The sequence below is a fragment of the Salvelinus fontinalis genome, chromosome 42, assembly GCF_029448725.1.
Source record: "Salvelinus fontinalis isolate EN_2023a chromosome 42, ASM2944872v1, whole genome shotgun sequence".
Classification (NCBI taxonomy): Eukaryota; Metazoa; Chordata; class Actinopteri; order Salmoniformes; family Salmonidae; genus Salvelinus; species Salvelinus fontinalis.
In genome coordinates this window covers 15,751,948-15,778,466 of record NC_074706.1, presented here as the reverse complement: position 1 = coordinate 15,778,466, position 26,519 = coordinate 15,751,948, and the positions used below count along the sequence as shown (strand labels likewise).

At 44.8% G+C, this 26,519-nt stretch overlaps 1 protein-coding gene across 1 annotated transcript; it reads left to right on the top strand.

Moving 5' to 3' along the window:
* Positions 1-2,497: 2,497 nt before the first annotated feature.
* LOC129841273 (uncharacterized) lies at positions 2,498-26,233 on the top strand. The gene is made up of 3 exons (XM_055909467.1): positions 2,498-2,956; positions 13,182-13,496; positions 25,464-26,233. Exons 1-3 carry the CDS (start codon positions 2,843-2,845, stop codon positions 25,644-25,646), a joined length of 612 nt encoding a protein of 203 aa, XP_055765442.1. The 5' UTR covers positions 2,498-2,842; the 3' UTR covers positions 25,647-26,233.
* The last annotated feature ends 286 nt before the right edge of the window (positions 26,234-26,519 follow it).

Below are 26,519 nucleotides of genomic sequence, written 5' to 3'. Positions count from 1 at the left end.
TCAGCTAGGCAAGTTCTGGTAGGTGCGAACCTCGTATTAGGGCTCCTTTATGCTGCTGCTATGTTGATTGTTATTATTATTTATCCTGCTACCAGTCACTTTCTCCTTACCCTTGCCTACATGTACCTATCTACCTTAACCACGCCAGTGTCCCTGGTACTGACCCTGTATATAGCTTACTTTCTCATCTTTTACTTGTTTCTTGTGTGTTTAAAAAAAAAAAGAAGACTTTATACTATTTTTTATTGAATACTGCATTGTTGGGAAAGAGCTAGCAAGTCAGCATTTCACTGTACTTGTGCACGTGACAATAAAACTTTAAACTAATTTGAAACTTGTGTAATTGTTGATGATCAATTAGATTAATTAACGTCATTGTAATATTTTATGAATAAAGTATACTTTTTGGGACCAAATTTACTTGCATCTCTCTTGACTTTCTGAATAAACATATTGTATGTTGTATTTTTTTCTAAAGTCTCCATCAGAAGGAAGATTGTAAGATATTTGTCTTTTGCATCACACAGTATTTTTGTATGACAATATACTATATGCATCCTATGTCACAGTGCTATATTTGAACCGTATAGTGTCCAGGCACCCCAGTTTAGCTGTTTGACTAGCTAAAAGTCCAGAAACACTTCTTATGACATAGCTTTTTGTTCAAACTCACAATATTGAGTGTTTTCCACCCCACTTTAGCTGAGACAGGTATTAGACAGTCCAATACAGTGTATTGCATAGGAGGCTATGAACGTGGCAGAGTAAAAAGCTAGCAACAGTCCATAGGACACAGTACCCTTGCAAAATTAAACATATTTGGTTAGTAGAGACCCTACTGAGTCTTTAGGCGAGACAGGTAGTAAACGTTTTCCTCTAAAGTCAAATATGTATTCCAGTGAATTGCTATTTTCTGTTGCATGGGTAAAATAGTCACGTTTAGATTTTTCCCTGGTGTAGTTTTACATTTGAAACATAATTTTAACTATGATTTCGTATCATACACATAGCGTTTTACTGCAGACTTTGATTTTGAAGGCAAAAGCGGGAACGCTTTAAGTCTTAATGCTGCTGGCAGGACGCTAATGTTGCTGAAATGACGCTAATAAGGAACATGTCCGTATAATAACGTGAAGTAGCCTAATTTAATTTAGCTGATTTTCAATTGAGGGAATTCAGCAGAGTTCTCTGAGACATTTTTACAACTCATCCAAACTCTGAAAATAAATACATGGGCAAATGTTACCAAACATGATAATAATAGGCCTGCATTACGGTAGGCAGCTAATTGTTACCTTGGAAGGTCACTGTCTCTGTGCTGAATAACGGGGCGTAGTTTTGGCTTAACTGCGTTGGGAAAAAGAAAGACGCGTCCATATAAGCCAAAATGGCTTCACTGTTTTTGAATTGGACACTATGTCACCCGGAGTATCGAAGTGGTATTGCATTTTGGAACATACCTGAATGATGCAAGTCTAGACACATCTGACATTTTGGAGGGAATAATACGTCTGACATTTTAGTTAATACATTTAATCCTCAAAATTTCCCATTGAACTGGTTTAGCGTGATTTTAGCTTAAGAATTACACTGAAATAGCACACCTCAATGTGTTATCTTTCACACCCAAGGCCTCAAGACAATATATGTGTTTTTATTTTTATTATCGCACCTTTATTTAACTCGGCGAGTCAGTTAAGAACAAATTCTTATTTACAATGACGGCCTATATAAAGTCGATTTCACCCTTGGCCTACCAAAACTACATAATCAACTGTTAACATTATTAAAAACTATTTATCATCTATAATTTCAAAAATTATTAGTTTGTTTCTCGCTGTAGTCTATTATTAACGCGAACGCATTCTAGATGTTTACAGACTCTGAGCCCTCGTTATTTCTCTAATGCATTGATATAACAGGCTTCCTCTATCCCCCGCGATCGACAACAATGTTACTAATCCCGTCCGGGCAGCAGTATAGAACGTTCCGGGAAAGGGAAAAGAAAAACGCGCACTCAACGGTTCAGAAATTTTATTTTTTAAGCCTATGATAAATCTTGCGAGCCATGGTTATAAACCCCTTTTCCAGTCTATTGACAAGCAATAACTATAGAGCCACACAATAGTCTAATAATAAAGACTACTTGATCATCAAATCATCTGAGTTATTAATGTAGGCAGTAAACTGTGACGGACTTTCCCCTGATGTAGCCTATGCCTAGTTAAATAAAGGTTAAATAAAAAAAATAAAAAAATATCGCGTTCACGTACTTGTCGGAAATAGGAAACTCGGAAATGCCAGACTTGCTAACTGGTTGTTCGCGGGACGTGTATAACCACAACCAATTAGCAAGTCTGACATTTCCGAGTTTCCTAGTCCCGACTAGCGCGTCAACGCGTCACTAGTCTTGTTGAATAGATTCGTCATTCTGTCAGGCTAATTCGTTTAAACTCTTCATGAATAAATAATAGCTTACCAACGTGCGACTCCTCCCATTCCTACGCCTCCGCTTTAGTTATCCCGTTAAATTCCACATGCCTGCCTGACATAAGCCTACCGGGGGAAGAGGAGGTGTGGCACTAGACAAGGATATTTAATCCCGCAACACAGTAACACAACGGGTAAAGTTGTGGAAGTAAGGGAAGGAATTCGTACACAGAAAGGTATTGAATTAACTGGCTTGGTTGAAGCCCGAGAAAGGGCGGAGACGCGCTTCTTGATGGCTGTCTAAATTTGAGCACTATGAAACAAGAAAACTAGCAGACAGAAGGGAAAGTTAAAAAAAAGGAAAGAAAACGTTATTGCTATTCGGTGCCTGTCTGTTGCTTCTCTACTGAATATGGCAGGGACACGTACAAGAAGAGGGGCTGGTTCGGAACAATCCCGAACTGCGAGGGCAGCTGCTCTTGCTGATGAGTTGCACCATGAATGCATTCTCTTATTGGAACTTTATGTAAGTATTTCGTCTAGTGTTAAGTCTGGACAGGCTATTGCATGCTGCTGCATTCTGCTTCGCAGTTATTAACCTGTTATTAGGCCTACTGGTTGCTACTACTGGTTGCTTGACAAAACATGTTATGTAGCCAGTAGCCTAGCCTATGAAAGGGATATGGAAGATTGGGATATGGAAATGTATTGATGCACATGGATTGCGATAATGGACATGTATTGATGGATTGGTGTGTGCGTGTGTGTGTGTGTGTGTGTGTGTGTGTGTGTGTGTGTGTGTGTGTGTGTGTGTGTGTGTGTGTGTGTGTGTGTGTGTGTGTGTGTGTGTGTGTGTGTGTGGCATCCGATCCAGGAGTGGGGGTCCAGGAATGTAACTAGATAAGGGGGGGTGAATATGTGAATACTCATGCACGCCCCATTTAACAAGAATGACAGAGGTGGGGAGTTTCTGGCGCACAGGTCGATGTCCGGACATGCACGTTTTTTCCATGTGCATCGCGTTCTCACTCAATGAATGAACTATGTAAATGACGGGGTGTGAATAATGAAATTCTTCTTGGTTTTCCGTCAAATAGCCAGATACAGTATATCCTCCCTCTCATACGCACACATCTCAACCTGCATAAACTCAGCTCCCTTCCTCTTTTGCTGAGAGGAAGGGAGCGGTTAGGAATGTAGCCTTTATCTATCAGCCAACTAATTATAAGACAATGCTTTTCAATCTCCACCCCGGCAGGCAGCCTAGTGGTGAGAGCGTTGGGCCAATAACGAAAGATTGCTGGATCAAATCTCCGAGCTGGCAAGGTAAAAATCTGTCATTTTGCCCCTGAGCAAGGCACACTGTTCCCCGGGCGCCAAAGACGCGGATGCCAATTAAGTCAGTCCCCGCACCTCTTATTCAGAGGGTTTTGGTTAAATGCCGAAGAGGCATTCAGTTGTACAACTGACTAGGCATCGCCCCAGTGGCGGTTCTAGCTGTTATGGCTCCCTGGGCGAACCCCCACTTCAGCGCCCCTCCCCCCAAATAAATCACCATTCTGTTATTTTTATTCAGCTGTTATTTTTATTCAGTCATTCGGAACAACACAAATAAAGAATCATAACATTAAAAGTATATAAAAAATAAATACAATAATTAGACTCATAAATATCAAAAAGAAGTAACAAAGACAAATAGAAACAAATTGTAGTATATAAATACAAATAAAAAAGATACTTTAATTATTACAACATTACCGTATTGCTAACAAAATACACACACATATAACTAAATTGCACAAATCCTATATCACACAAATACACAAATAGAATAACACACTTATAAAGAAGAGAACATGATTATTACACTATTGCTCTTCAAACAAGAAACACAAACTAAATTGCACACCTAATTGCATTACTAATTGCATTAGTACTGTACAAAGTTAGAGGTGCGCTATTTGATAGATTTACCCGCCACCTCCTCCTCTCGTACTTCTGAGTGGGAGACCTTCCCAGGCAGTAGCCTGCCTAGCTCACAAACTAGAATCAGGGCGTCCACTCCGACAAGGTTAATTTACCTACAATCCCACGCGGTGACATGATATCATTGATGTAATGTGCAAAGGAGCGATATAAAATCATATTTTAAAAATATTTGTAATTATTTTTATTTGAAAAATATATATATATTTTGTGCGGGCGCCCCATGCCGCCCCTGGCAAGATGCCGCCTTGGGTGGCTGCCCATGTCGCCTTAGCCTAAATCCGTCACTGCCCCTTTCCCAATAGCCTGCAAAATATTAGGCAATAAGGTATCTGCTGAGGTTATAGTGAAACTGTGAAAGTGAAACTAACTGATCATAAAAAAATATTATTTAGTAAACTGAAATAAAATAATTAACAAACCCATTTGAAAAATGTTGGACGTACTGCCAAGTTCTCTAAAATTACATTGGAGGTGGCTTATGGTAGAGAAATTAACATTAAATTCTCTGACAACAACTCTGGCGGAAATTCCTGTAGTCAGCATGCCAATTGCACGCTCCCTCAAAATTGTGGCATTGTGTTGTGTGACAAAACTATTTATTTCAACTCATGAAACATGGAACCAACACTTTACATCTTGCGTTTCGGGTTTTCACGTTTTTCTTATGGGAGTTTCAAGCTTCTGAATCTGACGGTTCACATTGAGATTGACTTCATAATTGAAAGGTAGACTCAGCAAGATGACATTGCCACAAACAACACCATATCAGGCGTTTTTGAGTTGTACGGCTAAAGCACCCGACAGTAGACGAAAGTCGAGGAGTAAGTCTGGGAGAGGTGCATCTGCGACAAATGAAAGTCGGACACTAAAGTGATTTTTCCAACAGCAAGGCTCAAATCAACATGACAGTGTTGCCATTGATTATAAAAGGTTTTCTTCGTAAGGAGGAAATAAACATGTATCTATCCCCCATATCACACAAACTGAAATCCTAATATAATATTGTGTGTTTACACATTGTACAATAAATTAGTGAGAGAGAGTCTCAAATATCCCATTGATTTTGAATATCCACTGTACACATAAAGCAAGTTGGTTCTTGTTTTTGGTCACATGGGTCAAACAAAAACCACCTAATGATTGGTTGACAATAGAGCCTTCACAGTGCAGTCATTGGCTACAGGACAAAGTTGGTGAAGAGCAACTTTTATTTTATTTTTAGTTATTTATTTCACCTTTATTTAACCAGGTAGGCAAATTGAGAACACGTTCTCATTTACAATTGCGACCTGGCCAAGATAAAGCAAAGCAGTTCGACACATACAACAACACATAGTTACACATGGAGTAAAACAAACATACAGTCAATAATACAGTGAAAAATAAGTCTATATACAATATGAGCAAGTGAGGTGAGATAAGGGATGTAAAGGCAATAAATAGGCCATGGAGGCGAAAAAAATACAATATAGCAAGTAAAAAAAAAAACACTGGAATGGTTGGTTTGCAGTGGAAGAAGGTGCAAAGTAGAGATAGAAATAATGGGGTGCAAAGGAGCAAAATAAATAAATACAGTAAGTAAAGAGGTAGTTGTTTGGGCTAAATTATAGATGGGCTATGTACAGGTGCAGTAATCTATGAGCTGCTCTGAAAGCTGGTGCTTAAAGCTAGTGAGGGAGATAAGTGTTTCCAGTTTCAGAGATTTTTGTAGTTCGTTCCAGTCATTGGTAGCAGAGAACTGGAAGGAGAGGCGGCCAAAGGAAGAATTGGTTTTGGGGGTGACCAGAGAGATATACCTGCTGGAGCGCGTGCTACGGGTGGGCGTTGCTATGGTGACCAGCGAGCTGAGATAAGGGGGGACTTTACCTAGCAGGGTCTTGTAGATGACCTGGAGCCAGTGGGTTTGGCGACGAGTGTGAAGCGAGGGCCAGCCAACGAGAGCGTACAGGTCGCAGTGGTGGGTAGTATATGGGGCTTTGGTGACAAAACGGATGGCACTGTGATAGACTGCATCCAATTTGCAGTCGATTGCAGTCAAAACTTCATGCCTTTTGATCACATGATTTTTGTAAAGTTTATGCAGTCGACAGGTAGGCTCAAGTCAAACAATTTTTTGACCTCAGAATGCAACACAATTTGAAAGGCGGTGACCAACGACTGTCACCAACTTGACAAAAAGAATCCGCTCAAACGTGTCCATTGAGATGAGCATGATGCAAGACTATGCTCATACACAGTCACACATAGTATCTGTGTATTGGCACAGGTACGCTGCTACAACGTGGTAGCTACGGGACCAAAACAGCAGAGATGTTTCGCCTCACTCTTCAGTGCTTCTGGTTGTTGCAAAAATATTTTGCTGTTTACTTCGTGCATCTATGTTATCTCGCTGAGTCTACCTTTAAACCTAACCTAACCTATGACCTGACCCATCACCTTAGGGCATATCCATCTTAACGGACCCATGAGCACCAACATGTAAAGTTCATAGGAGCATGTCAAATCGGGTGTCAAATGAAAGCCAAGAGTATATATATTTTTAATTAAGGCATATATACATTTTCCAACCTAAGAATTAGGAATAAGCAAAGGCTTTGATTTCTGGTCAAATAGCTGGAAAACGGGTCTTAATAAACAGCGTCTAACATCTTACAAAAGGTATTAGAAATAGACCAATCTACTGTGATCTGCTATGCTGTACTGTGACATAGACTTCTATGATTGGTCTTGTTTGGGGGCGTAATATATATATCTTTTTTAAATAAACAAGTTTATATACAGGGGGTACCGGTACAGAGTCAATGTGCGGTGGCACAAGTTAGTTGAGGTAATTTATGTAATATGTACATGTAGGTAATATGTACATGTAGGTGACTATTCATAGATAATAAACAGAGAGTATCAGCAGCGTAAAAATGGGGGGAGGGCCTTTCTTTGACATCGCATGGTATAGAGGTCCTGGACAGCAGGCAGCTTTTACTGGGTGCTTGTACTTGCTTGTACTTGTACAGTGATGTACTGGGCCGTATGCACTACCCTCTGTAGTGCCTTGCGGTCGGAGGCCGAGCAGTTGCCATACCAAGCGGTGATGCAACCAGTCAGGATGCTCTCGATGGTGCAGCTGTATAACTTTGAGGATCTGAGGACCCATGCCAAGTCTTTTCAGTCTCCTGAGGGGGAATAGGCATTGGCGTGCCCTCTTCACGACTGTCTTGGTGTGTTTGGACCATGACAGTTCGTTGGTGATGTGGACACCAAGGAACTTGATCCTCTCAACCTGCTCCACTACAGCCCTGTCAATGAGAATGGGGGCGTGCTCGGGTCTCATTTCCCTGTAGTTCACTATCTCCTAATATTAAACAGAGTTTTTGGAAAATGTTGTTAAACAACTGAGGGAGATTTTATTGTAATTCTGCTACCAAACTTTGCATCTGCACGGTTATTCCAGTAAATGTGTTTTTGTGAAATTCTTTGTAAATTGTTCAAACTAGTCCTTGTGTGTAGATTCGTATGGTTTGTTAAACTTTGAAATCAATGTTTTGTTGGGCATATATTTTAAAGAGAAAAATCTGAGTCAAAGCATCATTCCTTTACCATGGAATTGCCCCTTATATACGGACGGGCACAGGGCAAGACCAAATTTCAGACACAGGAGGCAGATGGTTGAGCTCCAATATTTATTATACCAAAAGGGGTAGGCAAAAAGCAGGTCGGGGACAGGAGAGAGTTCATAAACCAGGCCAAAGTCCAAACAGTACCAGGCGATAGGCAGGCTCGAGGACAGAACAGGCAGAGTGGTCAGGCAGGCGGATACGGCGTCCGGACAGGCGAGGGTCAAAACCAGGAGGGCTAGGAAACAACAGAGACCGGGAAAAATAGGAGCTAGGAGAAATGCTGGTTAACTTGGCAAAACGAGACGAACTGGCACAGAGAGACAGGAAACACAGGGATAAATACAATGGGGAAAACAGGAGACACATGGAGGTGGGTGGAGACAATCACAAAGACAGGTGAAACAGATCAGGGTGTGACACCTTGTGCATTACTTCCCCACAGTTGCAAGAAGTTACATCCCCAAAAAACACTCAACACATGCATGTCTCCTAGCCTCCCACACATAGGCTTCTTTCTGTCCCTAACACTAAAACAAAATATACATGTTTTAATGAAACAAGTAAGGTTTATGTAAAAACACAACTCAACTGAATTTAAAACACAAATCTTGAATCTACTATGAATAGAAACGAATATAAAAACACAAAACTATAATAATCTTGGTTGAGGTAGATGACTCAACATAATACACACATTGTCACGATCGTGTGGAGGATTGACGGACCAATACGCAGCACTTGGAAAATAAGCCATCTCCTTTTATTTAACGAAGAAGGCACACGAAACAAAAACACTTAAACACTAAACAAAACGATCGTGAAGCTAAAACAACGATGTGCACACACTGGCTACAAACGTATCACATAGACAATTACCCACAACCAATGAGAGCCTATGGCTACCCTAAATAAGGCTCCCAATCAGAGACAACCAAAATCAGCTGTCTCTAATTGGGAACTCATTCAGGTAACCATAGACTCTCCTAGACAACTAAACATACATAGACAACGCTAGACACCTGAACTCCACACAAACCCATATACTACACAACAACCCCTTTACCATAAAAAACACCCAAAACCAACAAAACACAAACATTCCCCATGTCACACCCTGACCTAACTAAAATAATAAAGAAAACAAAAAATACTAAGGCCAGGGCGTGACATAACCCCCCCCTTAAGGTGCGAACTCCGGGCGCACCATTACACAGTCTAGGGGAGGGTCTGGGTGGGCTTCCATCCATGGTGGCGGCTCCGGCTCTGGTCGTGGTCCCCACGTCACCACAGTCCCTAACCGCCTCCTTAGCTTCCTCCAGATGACCCCCCTCCACATTAACCACACTGCATTAAGGGGCAGTTCCGGACTAAGGGGCAGTACCAGGGTAAGGGGCAGTACCAGGGTAAGGGGCAGCACCAGGGTAAGGGGCAGCACCAGGGTAAGGGGCAGCACCAGGGTAAGGGGCAGCACCAGGGTAAGGGGCAGCACCAGGGTAAGGGGCAGCACCAGGGTAAGGGGCAGCACCAGGGTAAGGGGCAGCACCAGGGTAAGGGGCAGCTCCGGACTGAGGAATGGCAGCTCCGGACTGAGGAATGGCAGCTCCGGACTGAGGAATGGCAGCTCCGGACTGAGGGACTGCAGCTCCGGACTGAGGGACTGCAGCTCCGGACTGAGGGACGGCCCATGGCTAGCTGACGGATCTGGCTGCTCATGGCTGGCTGACGGATCTGGCTGCTCATGGCTAGCTGACGGATCTGGCTGCTCATGGCTAGCTGACGGATCTGGCTGCTCATGGCTAGCTGACGGATCTGGCTGCTCATGGCTAGCTGACGGATCTGGCTGCTCATGGCTAGCTGACGGATCTGGCTGCTCATGGCTGGCTGACGGATCTGGCTGCTCATGGCTGGCTGACGGATCTGGCTGCTCATGGCTGGCTGACGGATCTGGCTGCTCATGACTAGCTGACGGATCTGGCTGCTCATGGCTAGCTGACGGATCTGGCTGCTCATGGCTGGCTGACGGATCTGGCTGCTCATGGCTGGCTGACGGATCTGGCTGCTCATGGCTGGCTGACGGATCTGGCTGCTCATGGCTGGCTGACTGATCTGGCAGATCCTGTCTGGTTGGCGGCTCTGGCAGATCCTGTCTGGTTGGCGGCTCTGGCAGATCCTGTCTGGTTGGCGGCTCTGGCAGATCCTGTCTGACGGACGGCTCTAGCGGCTCCTGTCTGGCTGGCGGCTCTAGCGGCTCCTGTCTGGCGGACGGCTCAGTAGGCTCATGGCAGACGGGCGGCTTTGCAGGCTCATGGCAGACGGGCGGCTTTGCAGGCTCATTGCAGACGGATGGCTCAGATGGCGCTGGGGAGACGGATGGCTCAGATGGCGCTGGGGAGACGGATGGCTCAGATGGCGCTTGGCAGACGGGCAGTTCAGTCATCGCTGTGCAGACGGCAGACTCCTGCCGGCTGAGGCGCACTGTAGGCCTGGTGCGTGGTGCCGGGACTGGTGGCACCGGGCTGGGGACACGCATCTCAGGGCTAGTGCGGGGAGCAGCAACAGGACGTACAGGACTCTGGGGACACACAGGAGGCTTGGTGCGTGGTTTAGACACTGGTGGTAAAGGGCTGGAGACACGCACCATATAGCTAGTGCGTGGAGGAGGCACTGGTGGTACTGGGTTGGGGCGGGGAGGTGGCGCCGGAAATACCGGACCGTGCAGGCGTACTGGCTCCCTTGAACGCCGAGCCTGCCCAACCTTACCTGGTTGTATGCTCCCCGTCGCCTGACCAGTGCGGGGAGGTGGAATAACCCGCACCGGCCTATGTAGGCGAACCGGGGACACCATGCGTAAGGCTGGTGCCATGTACGCCGGCCCGAGGAGACGCACTGGTGACCAGATGCGTTGGGCCGGCTTCATGACATACGGCTCAACGCTCAGTCTAGCCCGGCCGATACGTGGAGCTGAAATGTACCGAAGCGGGCTATGCACGCGTACAGGAGACACCGTGCGCTCTACTGCGTAACACGGTGTCTGCCCGTACTCCCGCTCTCCACGGTAAGTACAGGGAGTAGGCGCAGGTTTCCTACCTGACTTCGCCACACTCCCTTTAAGGCCCCCCCCAAGAAATTTTTGGGTTGTACTCACGGGTTTCCAGCCTTGTCTCCGTGCTGCCTCCTCATATCGCCTCCTCTCGGCTTTAGCTGCCTCCAGCTCTTCACGAGGAAGGCGATATTCTCCCGGTTGAGCCAACGGCCCCTTACCATCCAGTATCTCCTCCCATGTCCATGAATCTTGTGTAGGTAGGTCCTGTTGCCGCTTTCCATGCCGCTTGGTCCTATGGTGGGTAATTCTGTCACGATCGTGTGGAGGATTGACGGACCAATACGCAGCACTTGGAAAATAAGCCATCTCCTTTTATTTAACGAAGAAGGCACACGAAACAAAAACACTTAAACACTAAACAAAACGATCGTGAAGCTAAAACAACGATGTGCACACACTGGCTACAAACGTATCACATAGACAATTACCCACAACCAATGAGAGCCTATGGCTACCCTAAATAAGGCTCCCAATCAGAGACAACCAAAATCAGCTGTCTCTAATTGGGAACTCATTCAGGTAACCATAGACTCTCCTAGACAACTAAACATACATAGACAACGCTAGACACCTGAACTCCACACAAACCCATATACTACACAACAACCCCTTTACCATAAAAAACACCCAAAACCAACAAAACACAAACATTCCCCATGTCACACCCTGACCTAACTAAAATAATAAAGAAAACAAAGAATACTAAGGCCAGGGCGTGACACACATGCGGTTTACGTAAATTCGCTCAAGATATAGCCCACAACTTTGCTGATGATTTTCAACTTATCTATTACCACGTAGTCATTACTCATAATAATGTGTTGAAATAGATCATGACAGTCAGATCAAGAGCTTGATGTCTCCGGTTTGCCTTACCTTTGCCTCTCCCTCTAGACAGGCCTATCTATACAATATAGGCCTATCCCTCAAAGTTCATAACTCACTCCACTGCTCCCTGTCTAGTAGCCTATTACAAAACAATATACCCATTTACTTGACCATCGCTCTTGCATAAGCAGGGCTGCCTTGTCGATGTTACACGGTAATCATTCTACCACACAGGCACAGAATAATTTTCACGGTGGTCAGAATGTTAGCACCTTGGTATAATGTCGTGACTGGGGGTTAAGTACTCAATGGAATCCCAGCTCACTCACTATTCTCTGATCTAGATGCAATAGAATATAATAACTTCCTACCCCGCTCACACACACACACACACACACACACACACACACACACACACACACACACACACACACACACACACACACACACACACACACACACACACACACACACACACACACACACACACACACACACACTCGGCACTTGTCACCTGTGATGTCACACATCCTGCCTGTTTTTCCCCCTGGAGTGAAGTTGGGGAAGGTTGGTTCTGGTTGTTGAACCAGCCATCCCTTTGAACCACTAACCCCCGCTGTTCCATTGGGGCCAGGGCGGATGTTGTTCTAACCGCAATAGGGTTCAAACATTTGCCAGTTGTTGCTCATCAAGGGAAAATTGCTAGACTATCATCGGAAAATGGGCAAACCTGCTCTTTACTGCACAGTCTCGTAGGTCAGCTCTTTTGTACTTCCTTGAACATTCCGCATGCAGTTTGGTTTAAACACTAACTCGGAATGAGTGACTTATTCATATTACTAGTACTTTATATTTACTTGTACTTTATATTTTATGAACAAAATACAGTGGTGGCATTTCTTAAGCAGTAAACCTTTGTCAATGCCTCGTCTCTTTTAGAGAACTGGATTAGCAGTGCTGCCATTGAGGTGCGTTAGCATATTGAGTTTGGTTGTGCGCTAATTGTTGTGTTATGCCTGACTTTGGTCACTTGTGGTGATTCCTTTGCAGTGTAACAGTTTCGTTGTGAAAAAAACCACATTTGTTTTTCTCCACTCACTGTCATGGAAATGTACTTTTAAACACCGCTAATGTGTTTTTTCTTTACATGACATCACCCTCTTCTTCCTCTCCACCTCCATACTCTCTCCATCCCTCCTCCTCACTCCCCACTTCAGAGAAAAAAGGAGGCGTTTGCCGAGGAACTCACCGTCGGCGGGGAGTGCCTGGTGACCGTGCCACTGCTCTCCTCCCAGCTCTCTCCGAATGACAGGTTGTGGCGCCTCTACTCCGCCCTGCTACAGTGCCGGAACCTCCTGGAGCGTGCCATTGGCCTGGAAGAGGGGGTGGGAAACGGCGGGGACAGGGCCCAATACGAAAGCCAGAAGAAAACAGTGAGGGACCGGCTGGGGCACCTGATAGCGAGCACACGGCTCCTCCTGGAGGACGGAGCTGGAACTGCAGCCTTCACTCCTGATCCGAAGAATAGTGAGGTACAGAATTACTGGTGTATGGTAAAGTTGCCGCTAGACACTAATCTGGGGTCAGTTTTGAATTTCCCCCACAAATGTTGAAGGTTAAGATACAGTACCTACTGGAAACCCTCAGTTAACCCAGCAGGCCTCATTTCAGTACTTGAATACCTATAAAATCCTACCTCCTTCCTCCTTACTTGGAAGTCATCCTTGATCTGACATGGCGGGTGTGGTGAACATAATGTAGTGTAAACCCTGATGAAGGCTACAGGCCAACATGAAACATGTTGGTTTTAACAATAACAAAGCATTTTATCTACTGGCACTGTCTTCCAAGAGAATTGCTGAATTTCCTCTTCCCTTCAGTTTGCTCCTCAATTCATGCACCTTGGTTGCAGAGCAAGGTTCATTTCCCTTTTTAGTGTAAACCAGGGCCACGTATAGAAGACAGATAAGACTGGTGGAAACATTTTGCTTTCAGATATCCCTAATATTTCAGATCACTGATGAGTTCAAGGAGGAGAGGAAGAAATTAGGCTTTTCTTATTAAGAACTTATGATATGCTTATAAAGTGTTTATGTAAGGATCATATCATACCTTTTCAGTTTAAACAAACTGATTATATTATTTTGTTTAGGAATCATAGTTTGTTAATAGTTATTTATATACGAATAGGTCAAACCAGTTGTTTATATGTACTGTATACATTTGAAGTCGGAAGTTTACATACACCTTAGCCAAATAGATTTAAACTCAGTTTTTCACATATCCTGACATTTCATCTTAGTAAAAATTCTCAGTCTTAGGTCAGTTAGGATCGCCACTTTATTTTAAGAATGTGAAATGACAGAATAATAATAGAGAGAATCGTTAAATGCAGCTTTTATTTATTTCATCACATTCCCAGTGGGTCAGAAGTTTACATACACTCAATTAGTATTAGGTAGCATTGCCTTTAAATTGTTTAACTTTGGTCAACCATTTTGTGTAGCCTTCCACAAGCTTCCCACAAGAAGTTGGGTGAATTTTGGCCCAATCCTCCTAACAGGTGGTATGACTGAGTCAAGTTTGTAGGCCTCCTTGCTCGCACACGCTTTTTCAGTTCTGCCCACACATTTTCTATGGGATTGAGGTCAGGGCTTTGTGATGGCCACTCCATTACCTTGACTTTGTTGTGTTCTTAACCTGTTATGGCTGCAGCCCGGTGTCGATACACTTATGACAACAGCCCGTCCAAGTGCAGGGCGCGAAATTCAAAATATATTTTTTAGAAATATTTAACTTTCACACATTAACAAGTCCAATACAGCAAATGAAAGATACACATCTTGTGAATCCAGCCAACATGTCCGATTTTAAAAATGTTTTACAGCGAAAACACCACGTATATTTATGTTAGCTCACCACCAAATACAAAAAAGCACAGACATTTTTCACAGCACAGGTAGCTTGCACAAAACCAACCTCACTAACCAGGAACCAACCAAACTAACCAAGAAACAACTTCATCAGATGACAGTCTTATAACAAGTTATACAATAAATCTATGTTTTGTTGGAAAAAGTTGCATATTTGAGGTATAAATCATAGTTTTACATTGCAGCTACAATCGGAAATAGCACCGAAGCAGCTAGAACAATTACAGAGACCAAATTGAAATACCTAAATACTCATCATAAAACATTTATGAAAAATACATAGTGTACAGCAAATTAAAGACAAACATCTTGTGAATCCAGCCAATATTTCCGATTCTTTAAGTGTTTTATAGCGAAAACACAATATAGCATTATATTAGCTTACTACAATAGCCAACCACACAACAGCATTGATTCGTTAGGCACGTTAGCGATATCGAATAAACCATCAAAAGATATAAATTTTTTCACTAACCTTCTCAAACTTCATCAGATGACAGTCCTATAACATCATATTACACAATACATATATGGTTTGTTCGAAAATGTGCATATTTAGAGCTGAAATCCGTGGTTATACATTGGGAAAACTTAGCATCTATTTCCCAGAATGTCCGAATATATTTCTGACACTCACCTATTCTAATCAAATAACTATTCATAGACTTTACTAAAAAATACATGTTGGAGAGCAAATTAAAGATAGCTTAGTTCTTAATGCAATCGCCGTGTTAGAATTCTAAAAATAACTTCATTACGACATGCAGCTTACGTTATGGCGAGAGAGCGCCCAAAATCTGGGCGCAAACTAATAGTACACATGTTCGACAGATATATGAAATAACATCATAAATGGGTCCTACTTTTGATGATCTTCCATCAGAATGTTGTACAAGGGGTCCTTCGTCCAGAACAATCGTTGTTTGGTTTTAGAACAGCTTTTCAGAAGCCAATCCGGAAGTCCTTTCCGCGTCTTCCTGAACAAAGGAAATTGGGGTCCTGTCATTCCAAGCGCTCTCTTTTGACCATAGAAAGAGCTAGAGACCCCATTTCACCTCTCACAGCCTATTGACATCAAGTGGAAGGCGTATGAAGTGCATGTATACTAATAGATTTCAAGCAAAAGATTAGGTAGGCCCTGGAACAGAGCCTCGATTTGAGATTTTTCACTTTCTGACAGAAAGTTTGCTGCAAAATTAGTTCTGTTTTACTCACAGATATAATTCAAACGGTTTTAGAAACATGAGAGTGTTTTCTATCCAATAGTAATAATAATATGCATATTGTACGAGCAAGAATTGAGTACGAGGCCGTTTGAAATGGGCACCTTTCATCCAAGTTACTCAATACTGCCCCTGCAGCCCAAAGACGTTAAGCCATTTTGCCACAACTTTGGAAGTATGCTTGGGGTCATTGTCTATTTCGAAGACCCATTTGCGACCAAGCTTTAACTTCCTGACTGATGTCTTGAGATGTTGCTTCAATATATACACATCATTTTCCCTCCTCATGATGCCATCTATTTTGTGAAGTGCACCAGTCCCTCCTGCAGAAAAGCACCCCTACAACATGATGCTACCGCCCCTGTGCTTCACGGTTGGGATGGTGTTCTTCGGCTTGCAAGCCACCCCCTTTTTCCTCCAAACATAACGATGGTCATTATGGCCAAACAGTTCAATTTTTGTTTCATCAGACCAGAGGACATTTCTCCAAAAAGTACGGTCTTTGTCCCCATGTGCAGTTGCAAACCGTAGCTTTTTTTATGGCGGTTTTGGAGCAGTGGCTTTTTCCTTGCTGAGCGGCCTTTCAGGTTTTGTTGATATAGGACTCGTTTTACTGTGGATATAGATACTTTTGTACCTGTTTCCTCCAGCATCTTCACAAGGTCCTTTGCTGTTGTTCTGGGATTGATTTGCTCTTTTCACACCAAAGTACGTTCATCTCTAGGAGACAGAACGTGTCTCCTTCCTGAGTGATATGATGGCTGCGTGGTCCCATGGTGTTTATACTTGCATACTATTGTTTGTACAGATGAACGTGGTACCTTCAGGCGTTTGGAAATTGCTCCCAATCATGAACGAGACTTGTGGAGGTCTAAAATTTTTTGGCTGATTTCTTTTGATTTTCCCATGATGTCAAGCAAAGAGGCACTGAGGTTGAAGGTAGGCCTTGAAATACATCCACATGTGCACCTCCAATTGACTCAAATTGTGTCAATTAGCCTATCAGAAGCTTCCAAAACAATGACTGAATTTTTCTGGAATTTTCCAAGCTGTTTATAGGCACAGTCAACTTAGTGTATGTAAACTTCTGACCCACTGGAATTGTGATACAGTGAATTATATGTGAATTATTCTGTCTGTAAATAATTGTTGGAAAAATTACTTGTGTCATGCACGAAGTAGATGTCCTAACCGACTTGCCAAAACTATAGTTTGTTAACAAGAAATTTGTGGAGTGTTTTAAAAATAAGTTTTAATGACTCCAACCTAAGTGTATGTACATTTCCGACTTCAACTGTATGTACAATGGGGTCTGAAATTATTGACACCCTTAATAAAGATGAGAAATAATGGCTGTATAAAATGAATCATTCAAACACTAAGCTATATATTATGTTAAAAGAAATTGGGAAATTATATTACTTTATACTAATGCAATTGCTCAGAGGAATAGTTTTAGTGTAACAAGAGACATTTTTTTTATTTTAAAAAGGTAGGGTTCAATATTCTTGACACCCCTTTTTCAAAACGTTTGATTACCGCACCTTATGACGATAAAGGACTTAACCTTATCGATTGGGAGGGATCGTAGACTATTCCTCCATACAGAATCCTTCCAGATCTTAGATATTCTTTGTCTGCTCTTGGGGACTGCCCCCTTCAATTCAAACCACAGCTTTTCAATGGGTTTCAAGTCCGGAGACATAACTTTCTGCATTTATAAAGGCACTTCACACGTGTTGCTCTGTTGGAAACAATATGAGGGTTTGGAGTGGATGAGGCACAGTAACAGAGGAATTTGTTATATTGTCACACCAGATAGGTGGGGTGAAATGTGTTGTTTTACAGGGTCAGCCATAGTATTACGACCAATTTTACGGCCATTGAACAATTTCTGTGGATTTTCAAATCCAATCACATTTTATTCGTCACATGCGCCGAATACAACAGTTGTAGATAGACCTTACCGTGAAATGCTTACTTACAAGCCCTTAACCAACAATGCAGTTTCAAGAAAAATAGGAGTTAAGAAAATATTTACTAAATAATCTAAAGTAAAATAAAATGAAAGAGTAACAATAAAATAACAATAACGAGGCAAAATAAAGGGGGTAGCGGTACCGAGTGATTTTGATGTGTGCTTCGGGTTATTGTCTTGCTGTAAGATCCACTTGCAGCACTGGTGTGCGTGGCCAAATACCTAATTTTCATGTAATCTGGCCAAAGCAGTGGTTCCAATCCAAGTGGCAATTTGTTGGACATTTGCTGGATGACATGAAAATAGAGCTCTTTGGCCACGCACACCAGTGGTGGGGTTGGCATCGAAATGAGAACGTATGAGCAGAAAATCCCATACCTACTGTAAAATATGGTGGTGGATCTTTGATGTTATGGGGCTATTTTGCTTCCACTGATCCTGGGGCACTTGTTAAGGTCAACAGCATCATGATCTTTACCCAGTACCAAGATATTTGAGCCAAAAACCTGGTTGCCTCTGCCAGGAGGCTGGAACTTGGCCACAAGTGGATCTTCCAGCAAGACAATAATCCCAAGCACACATCAAAATCCAATTGTTAAATTGGCCATAAAATCAACATTTTGCAATGGCCATCTCAGTCTCCGGACTTGAAACGCAAATCAAATCAAATTGTATTGGTCACATACACATTTTTAGCAGATGTTATTTCAGGTGTTGCAAAATGCTTGTGTTCCTAGGTCCAACAGTGCAGTGGTATCTAACAATTCACAACAATACACAGAAACCTAAAAGTAAAAGAATGGAATTAATTAAGAAATATATACACTACCGTTAAAATGTTTGGGGTCAATTAGACATTTCCTTGTTTTCCATGAAAACATACATGAAATGAGTTGCAAAATGAATAGGAAATATAGTCAAGACGTTGACGAGGTTATAAATAAGGATTTTTAATTGAAATAATAATTGTGTCCTTCAAACTTTGCTTTGGTCAAATAATCCTCCATTTGCAGCAATTACAGCCTTGCAGACCTTTGGCATTCTAGTTGTCAATTTATTGAGGTAATCTGAAGAGATTTCACCCCATGCTTCCTGAAGCACCTCCCACAAGTTGGATTGGCTTGATGGGCACTTCTTACGTACCATACGGTCAAGCTGCTCCCACAGCAGCTCAATAGGGTCGAGATCCGGTGACTGTGCTGGCCACTGCATTATAGACAGAAAACCAGCTGACTGCTTCTTCCCTAAATAGTTCTTGCATAGTTTGGAGCCGTGCTTTGGGTCATTGTCCTGTTGTAGGAGGAAATTGGCTAAAATTAAGCGCCGTCCATAGGGAATGACATGGCGTTGCAGAATGGAGTGATAGCCTTCCTTCTTCAAGATCCCTTCTACCCTTTACAAATCTCCCACTTTACCACCACCAAAGCACCCCCAGACCATCACATTGCCTCCACCATCTCACAAATGTTCATCTTTGTGATCTGAACACCTCAAACTTAGATTTGTATGTCCATAACACTTTTTTCCAATCTTCCTCTATCCAGTGTATGTGTTATTTTGCCCATCTTAATCTTTTCTTTTTATTGGCCAGTCTGAGATATGGCTTTTTCTTTGCAACTCTGCCTAGAAGGCAAGCATCCCGGAGTTGCCTCTTCACTGTTGACGTTAAGACTGGTGTTTTGCGGGTACTATTTAATGAAGCTGCCAGTTGAGGACTTGTGAGGCATCTGTTTCTCAAACTAGACACTCTAATGTACTTGTCCTCTTGCTCAGTTGTGCACCGGGGCCTCCCACTCCTCTTTCTATTCTGATTAAAGCCAGTTTGCACTCTTCTGTGAAGGGAGTAGTACACAGCGTTGTACGAGATCTTCAGTTTCTTGGCAATTTCTCGCATGGAATAGCCTTCATTTCTCAGAACAAGAATAGACTGCCGAGTTTCAGAAGAAAGTGCTTTGTTTCTGGCCATTTTGAGCCTGTAATCGAACCCACAAATTCTGATGCTTCAGATACTCAACTAATCTAAAGAAGGCCAGTCTTATTGTCTCTTTAATTAGGACAACAGTTTCCAGCTGTGGTAACATAATTGCAAAAGGTTTTCTAATGATCAACTTGCCTTTTAAAATGATGAACTTGGATTAGCTAACACAACGTGCCATTGGAACACAGGAGTGATGGTTGCTGATGATGGGCCTCTGTACGCCTATGTAGATACTCCATAAAAAATCAGCCGTTTCCATAGTCATTTACAACATTAACAATATCTACACTGTAATTCTGATCTATTTGATGTTATTTTAATGGACAAAAAATTGTCTTTTCTTTAAAAAACAAGGACATTTCTAAGTGACCCCAAACCTTTGAATGGTAGTGTAAATATTAGCACGAGCAATGTAGGAGTAGCATTGACTAAAATACAGTAGAATATAATACAGTCTATACATATGAGATGAGTAAAGCAGTATGTAAACATTATTAAATTTACTGGTGTTCCATTATTAAAGTGGCCAGTGATTTCATGTCTATGTATATAGGGCAGCAGCCTCTAAGGTGCTGGGTTGAGTAACCGGGTGGTAGCCGGCTAGTGATGGCTATTTAACAGTCTGATGAGCTTGAGATAGAAGCTGTTTTTCAGTCTCTCGGTCCCAGCTTTGATGCACCTGTACTAACCTCGCCTTCTGGATGATAGCAAGGTGAACAGGCTGTGGCTCGGATGGTTGATGTTCTTGATGATCTTTTAGCCTTCCTGTGACATCGGGTGCTGTAGGTGTCCTGGAGGGCAGGTAGTGTGTCCCCGGTGATGCGTTGGGCAGACCGCACCACCCTCTGGAGAGCCCTGCGGTTGCAGGCGGTGCAGTTGCCGTACCTTCTCCACTGCGGTCCCGTCGATGTGGATAGGGGTGTGCTCCCTCTGCTGTTTCCTGAAGTCCACGATCAGCTCCTTCGTTTTGTTGACGTTGAGGGAGAGGTTATTTTCCTGGCACCACTCCACCAGAGCCCTCACCTCCTCCCTGTAGGCTGTCTCGTCATTGTTGGTAATCAGGCCTACTGCTGTTGTGTCGTCTGCAAACTTGATGATTGAGCTGGAGGCGTGCTTGGCCACGCAGTCATGGGTGAACAGGGAGTACAGGAGGGGGCTGAGCACGCACCCTTGTGGGGCACCTGTGTTGAGGATCAGCAAAGTGGAGGTGTTGTTTCCTACCTTCACCACCTGGGGGTGGCCCATCAGGAAGTCCAGGACCCAGTTGCACAGAGCGGGGTTCAGACCCAGGGCCCCGAGCTTAATGATGAGCTTGGAGGGTACTATTGACTACAGGCTGAGCTGTAGTCAATGAACAGCATTCTGACGTAGGTATTCTTCTTGTCCAGATGGGATAGGGCAGTGTGCAGTGCGATGGCGATTGCATTGACTGTAGATCTATTGGGGTGGTATGCAAATTTAAGTGGGTCTAGGTTGTCAGGTAAGGTAGAGGTGATATGATCCTTAACTAGCCTCTCAAAGCACTTCATGATGATAGAAGTGAGTGCTACGGGGCGATAGTAATTTAGTTCAGTTACCTTTGCTTTCTTGAGTACAGGAACAATGGTGGACATCTTGAAGCAAATGGGGACAGCAGACTGGGATATGGAGAGATTGAATATGTCCGTAAACACTCCAGCCAGCTGGTCTGCGCATGCTCTGAGGACGTGTCTATGGATGGCGTCTGGGCCTGCAGCCTTGTGAGGGTTAACATGCTTAAATGTCTTACCCTTGTCTTGCCCTTGTCCCTGATGTCTCTCTGGATGGAGATCCTCGTCCTGAGCTCGTCTACTTTATTGTCATGAGACTGAACATTAGCAAGTAATATACTCGGAAGCGGTGGATGGTGTGCATGCCTTGTGCATGCCTCCTGAGTCAGACTAGAAGTCCACTCCGAATACCTCTTCTCCACCGGTGACGTCTTGGAGCAGCCTCTGGGATGAGTTAAATTGCCCTGGGGAGTACTAACAAAGGATCCAATTCTGGAAAGTTGAATTCCTGGTCGTAATGCTGGTGAGTTACCGCCGCGCATGTAAAGGCAGTCATTGTTGTTCTCCCCCTTAGACGAGAAGGAGCATGGATAGGACCAAGATGCGGATTGAGGGAAATAAGCCATCTTTTAATGGAAAACAGCAAAACAATACACTATAAAACTACAAAACAACAAATGTGACTAACCTTCAACTGTCCTGTGAGGACACAGGAACAAACACCCACAAAACACCAGTGAAACCCTGGCTGCCTTTGTATGACTCTCAATTAGAGACAAACAATACACACCTGTCTCTAATTGAGAATCATACCAGGCCGAACACAAAACCCCACATAGAAATACAAACATAGACAAACCCACCCAACTCACGCCCTGACCAACTAAAATGAATACAAAACAAAGGAAAACAGGTCAGGAACGTGACAGAACCCCCCCCTTAAGGTGCGAACTCCGGGCGCACCAGCACAAAGTCTAGGGGAGGGTCTGGGTGGGCGTCTGTCCACGGTGGCGGCTCTGGCGCTGGTCGTGGTCCCCACCCCACCATAATCAATCCCCGCTTCTTTATCCCCCTCCCAATGACCACCCTCCCACTAACACCACCTAAATGAGCGACCAGCACCGGGACAAGGGGCAGCACCGGGACAAGGGGCAGCACCGGGACAAGGGGCAGCACCGGGACAAGGGGCAGCACCGGGACAAGGGGCAGCACCGGGACAAGGGGCAGCACCGGGACAAGGGGCAGCACCGGGACAAGGGGCAGCACCGGGACAAGGGGCAGCACCGGGACAAGGGGCAGCACCGGGACAAGGGGCAACACCGGGATAAGGGGCGGCAGGTCCTGGCTGAGGGACTCCGGCAGGTCCGGGCTGAGTGGCAGCTCCGGACTGTAGGGCAGCTCCGGACTGTAGGGCAGCTCCGGACTGTAGGGCAGCTCCGGACTGTAGGGCAGCTCCGAACTGTAGGGCAGCTCCTGACTGGCGGGCGTCTCTGGCAGCTCCTGACTGGCGGGCGTCTCTGGCATCTCCTGACTGGCGGGCGTCTCTGGCAGCTCCTGACTGGCGGGCGTCTCTGGCAGCTCCTGACTGACGGACGGCTCTAGCGGCTCCTGACTGACGGACGGCTCTACTGGCTCGGGACAGACGGGCGGCTCTACTGGCTCGTGGCAGACGGCTGACTCAGATGGCGCTGGGCAGACAGATGGCTCAGACGGCGCTGGGCAGACAGATGGCTCAGACGGCGCTGGGCAGACAGATGGCTCAGACGGCGCTGGGCAGACGGGCCGTTCAGGCACCGCTGGGCAGACGGCAGACTCTGGCCGGCTGAGACGCACTATAGGCCTGGTGCGTGGTACCGGAACTGGAGGTACCGGGCTGAGGGCACGCACCTCAGGGCGAGTGCGGGGAACAGGAACAGGGCACACTGGACTCTCGTGGCGCACTCTAGGCCTGGTGCGTGGTACCGGAACTGGAGGTACCGGGCTGAGGGCACGCACCTCAGGGCGAGTGCGGGGAGAAGGAACAGTGCGTCCAGGGCTCTGGAGACGCACAGGAGGCTTGGTGCGTGGTGCCAGAACTGGAGGCACCGGGCTGGAGACACGCACCATAGGGAGAGTACGTGGAAGAGGAACAGGGCTCTGGAGATGCACTGGAAGCCTGGTGCGTGGTGTAGGCACTGGTGGTACTGAGCTGGGGTGGGAAGGTGGCGCCGGATATACCGGACCGTGAAGGAGGACACGTGCTCTTGAGCACCGAGCCTCCCCAACCTTACCAGGTTGAATGGACCCCGTAGCCCTGCCAGTGCGGCGAGGTGGAATAGCCCGCACTGGGCTATGCAGGCGAACCGGGGACACCACCTGTAAGGCTGGTGCCATGTACGCCGGCCCGAGGAGACGTACTGGAGGCCAGATACGTTGGGTCGGCTTCATGGCATCCGGCTCGATGCCCAACCTAGCCCTCCCAGTGCGGCAAGGTGGAATAGCCCGCACTGGGCTAAGCACGCGTACTGGGACACCATGCGCTTCACCGCATAACACGGTGTCTGACCAGTACGACGCCCTCTTACTCCACGGCAAGCCCGGGGAGTTGGCTCAGGTATCCAACCCGGCTTCGACACACTCCCCTTTAGCCCCCCCCCAAGAAATTTTTGGGTGAGCCTCTCGGGTTTCCAGCCACTCTGCCTTGCAAGCGCCTCATAATGCCGCCTCTCCGCTTTCGCTGCCTCCAGCTCCGCTTTGGGGCGGCGACACTCCACTGGCTGTGCCCAGGGTCCTTCTCCGTCCAGAATCTCCTCCCAAGTCCATTCCTCTTTTCCCCATTGCTGTAGTTCCTTTTCTCTCTCCTCAATCCGCTTGGTCCTGTTGTGGTGGGTGTTTCTGTAAAGGCAGTCATTGTTGTTCTCCCCCTTAGACGAGAAGGAACATGGATAGGACCAAGATGCGGATTGAGGGAAATAAGCCATCTTTTAATGGAAAACAGCAAAACAATACACTATAAAACTACAAAACAACAAATGTGACTAACCTTCAACTGTCCTGTGAGGACACAGGAACAAACACCCACAAAACACCAGTGAAACCCTGGCTGCCTTTGTATGACTCTCAATTAGAGACAAACAATACACACCTGTCTCTAATTGAGAATCATACCAGGCCGAACACAAAACCCCACATAGAAATACAAACATAGACAAACCCACCCAACTCACGCCCTGACCAACTAAAATGAATACAAAACAAAGGAAAACAGGTCAGGAACGTGACAGCGCAGATATCCAAAAAATATTTCCGTCTGTATGTAATAACACAAAAAAACATTCTGGGCTGATAATGTAATAAATAACACACACAAAAAACAATGATACTGCAAAGTTGCTTAGGAGCTAGAAGCAGAGCTGCCATGTCTGTCGGCGCCATCTTGCCCTCTTGTCTAAGATCATTCCTCATTGGAGGAAAAATATTACTTGTGAAACAAAATCTCTTTCTCTGAGCAATTGTATTATTATAAAATAATGTATTTTCCCCGGGGTTTTTTTAGGTTATAATATAGCTCAGTATTTCAATTATTTGAATGATTTATTTTATACAGTCGTGTTTATTCATCTTTATCAAGGGTGTCAATAATTTCAGACCCCACTGTATGTTCTAGTGCAGTGTTTCCTAATCTATTTATGGGGCACATCCCGGGGTTGACCAGGCGTTAGTTAGTCCAACAGTTGAATCGGGTGTGCTAGTGCTAGTGCTAGAACTAAAATATACAACCCTCGGGATCTCCGGGGAACAGATTGGGAAACAATGTCCTAACACATCTCTCTCTCTTCCTCTCCCCTTCTCTGTTTATGTCTGTCCCTCCCCGAGTAGAAAGATAGTCCGGTGAACGGCAGCCCGTTTGCGCTAAAGCTCTGGATCTACCGTATCTTCAACGAGCTGGAGCACTGGACGCTCACCGCCTCCAAGACCCTGAAGGCCCTGCACCCCGACGGAGCCGCCCCCAAGGAGCGCGGAACGAGGGGGAGGCCAAGAGGGAGGAGGACCCGGAGATGAGATAGTAGAGATTGGAAGAAGTAGCCTGTGAGCGAGGAACGAGAGAGCAGGGAAGAGAGAGAGAGGGAGAGAGGGAACGATGGAAAGAAAGAGAGCGAGATAGAGAGGAAGCGATGGAAAGAAAGAGAGAGCGATAGAGAGGTAGCTTGAGAGGATGAGGTAGAAGGGTCTGATGTGGAAGAAGAAAGAGAGAAGGCATGCAGGAGTCCGAAAGTCTGAGAGAGAGAGATGGAAAGAAGAGGAGAAGGAAAAGAGTGACAACAGCCAGTATAAAGATTCTGTGAAAAGAGGGAGAGGAGTATATGTTTAAGTTAATAAAGAAATATATACAGTGGTGACAAGGACACAAGAGAAAGCATGAGAAAGTATATTACTACATACTGTACAACCAATGTGTGACATAACGGTTTTGATATTGAAGCAATTTTGGTCATTCAAGACGTACTTTTCTAACAAGGGCTCTGCGCTGTAGCTCCACTTGCTGCTAACAAACATAGGACACTGGGTGGCACGTAGCCTAGCGGATAGAACGTTAGGCTAGTAACTAACTAAAATGTGTCAATAAAAACAAAATTGCTGTAGTTCAACACGGTTTGATGCGGTAAAAATCAAGTAACGTTATTACAGAAGAAGTTCTGCTGTTTACACCTGGTATCAAGATGTGTTCTCTGCCTGGTTTTACTGTCTACAGTCAAAGTATTCTACCATGACCTTCCTTTGGTCTACTCCAGACATACAAGGACCAGTATTTCAGAACATTTCATTTAGTCTCCACCCACTGGGCACACACTGGTTGAATCAACGTTGTCTTCACGTCATTTCAACGGAATCACGTTGAACCTTCGTGGAATAGGCGTCGAACTGACGTCTGTG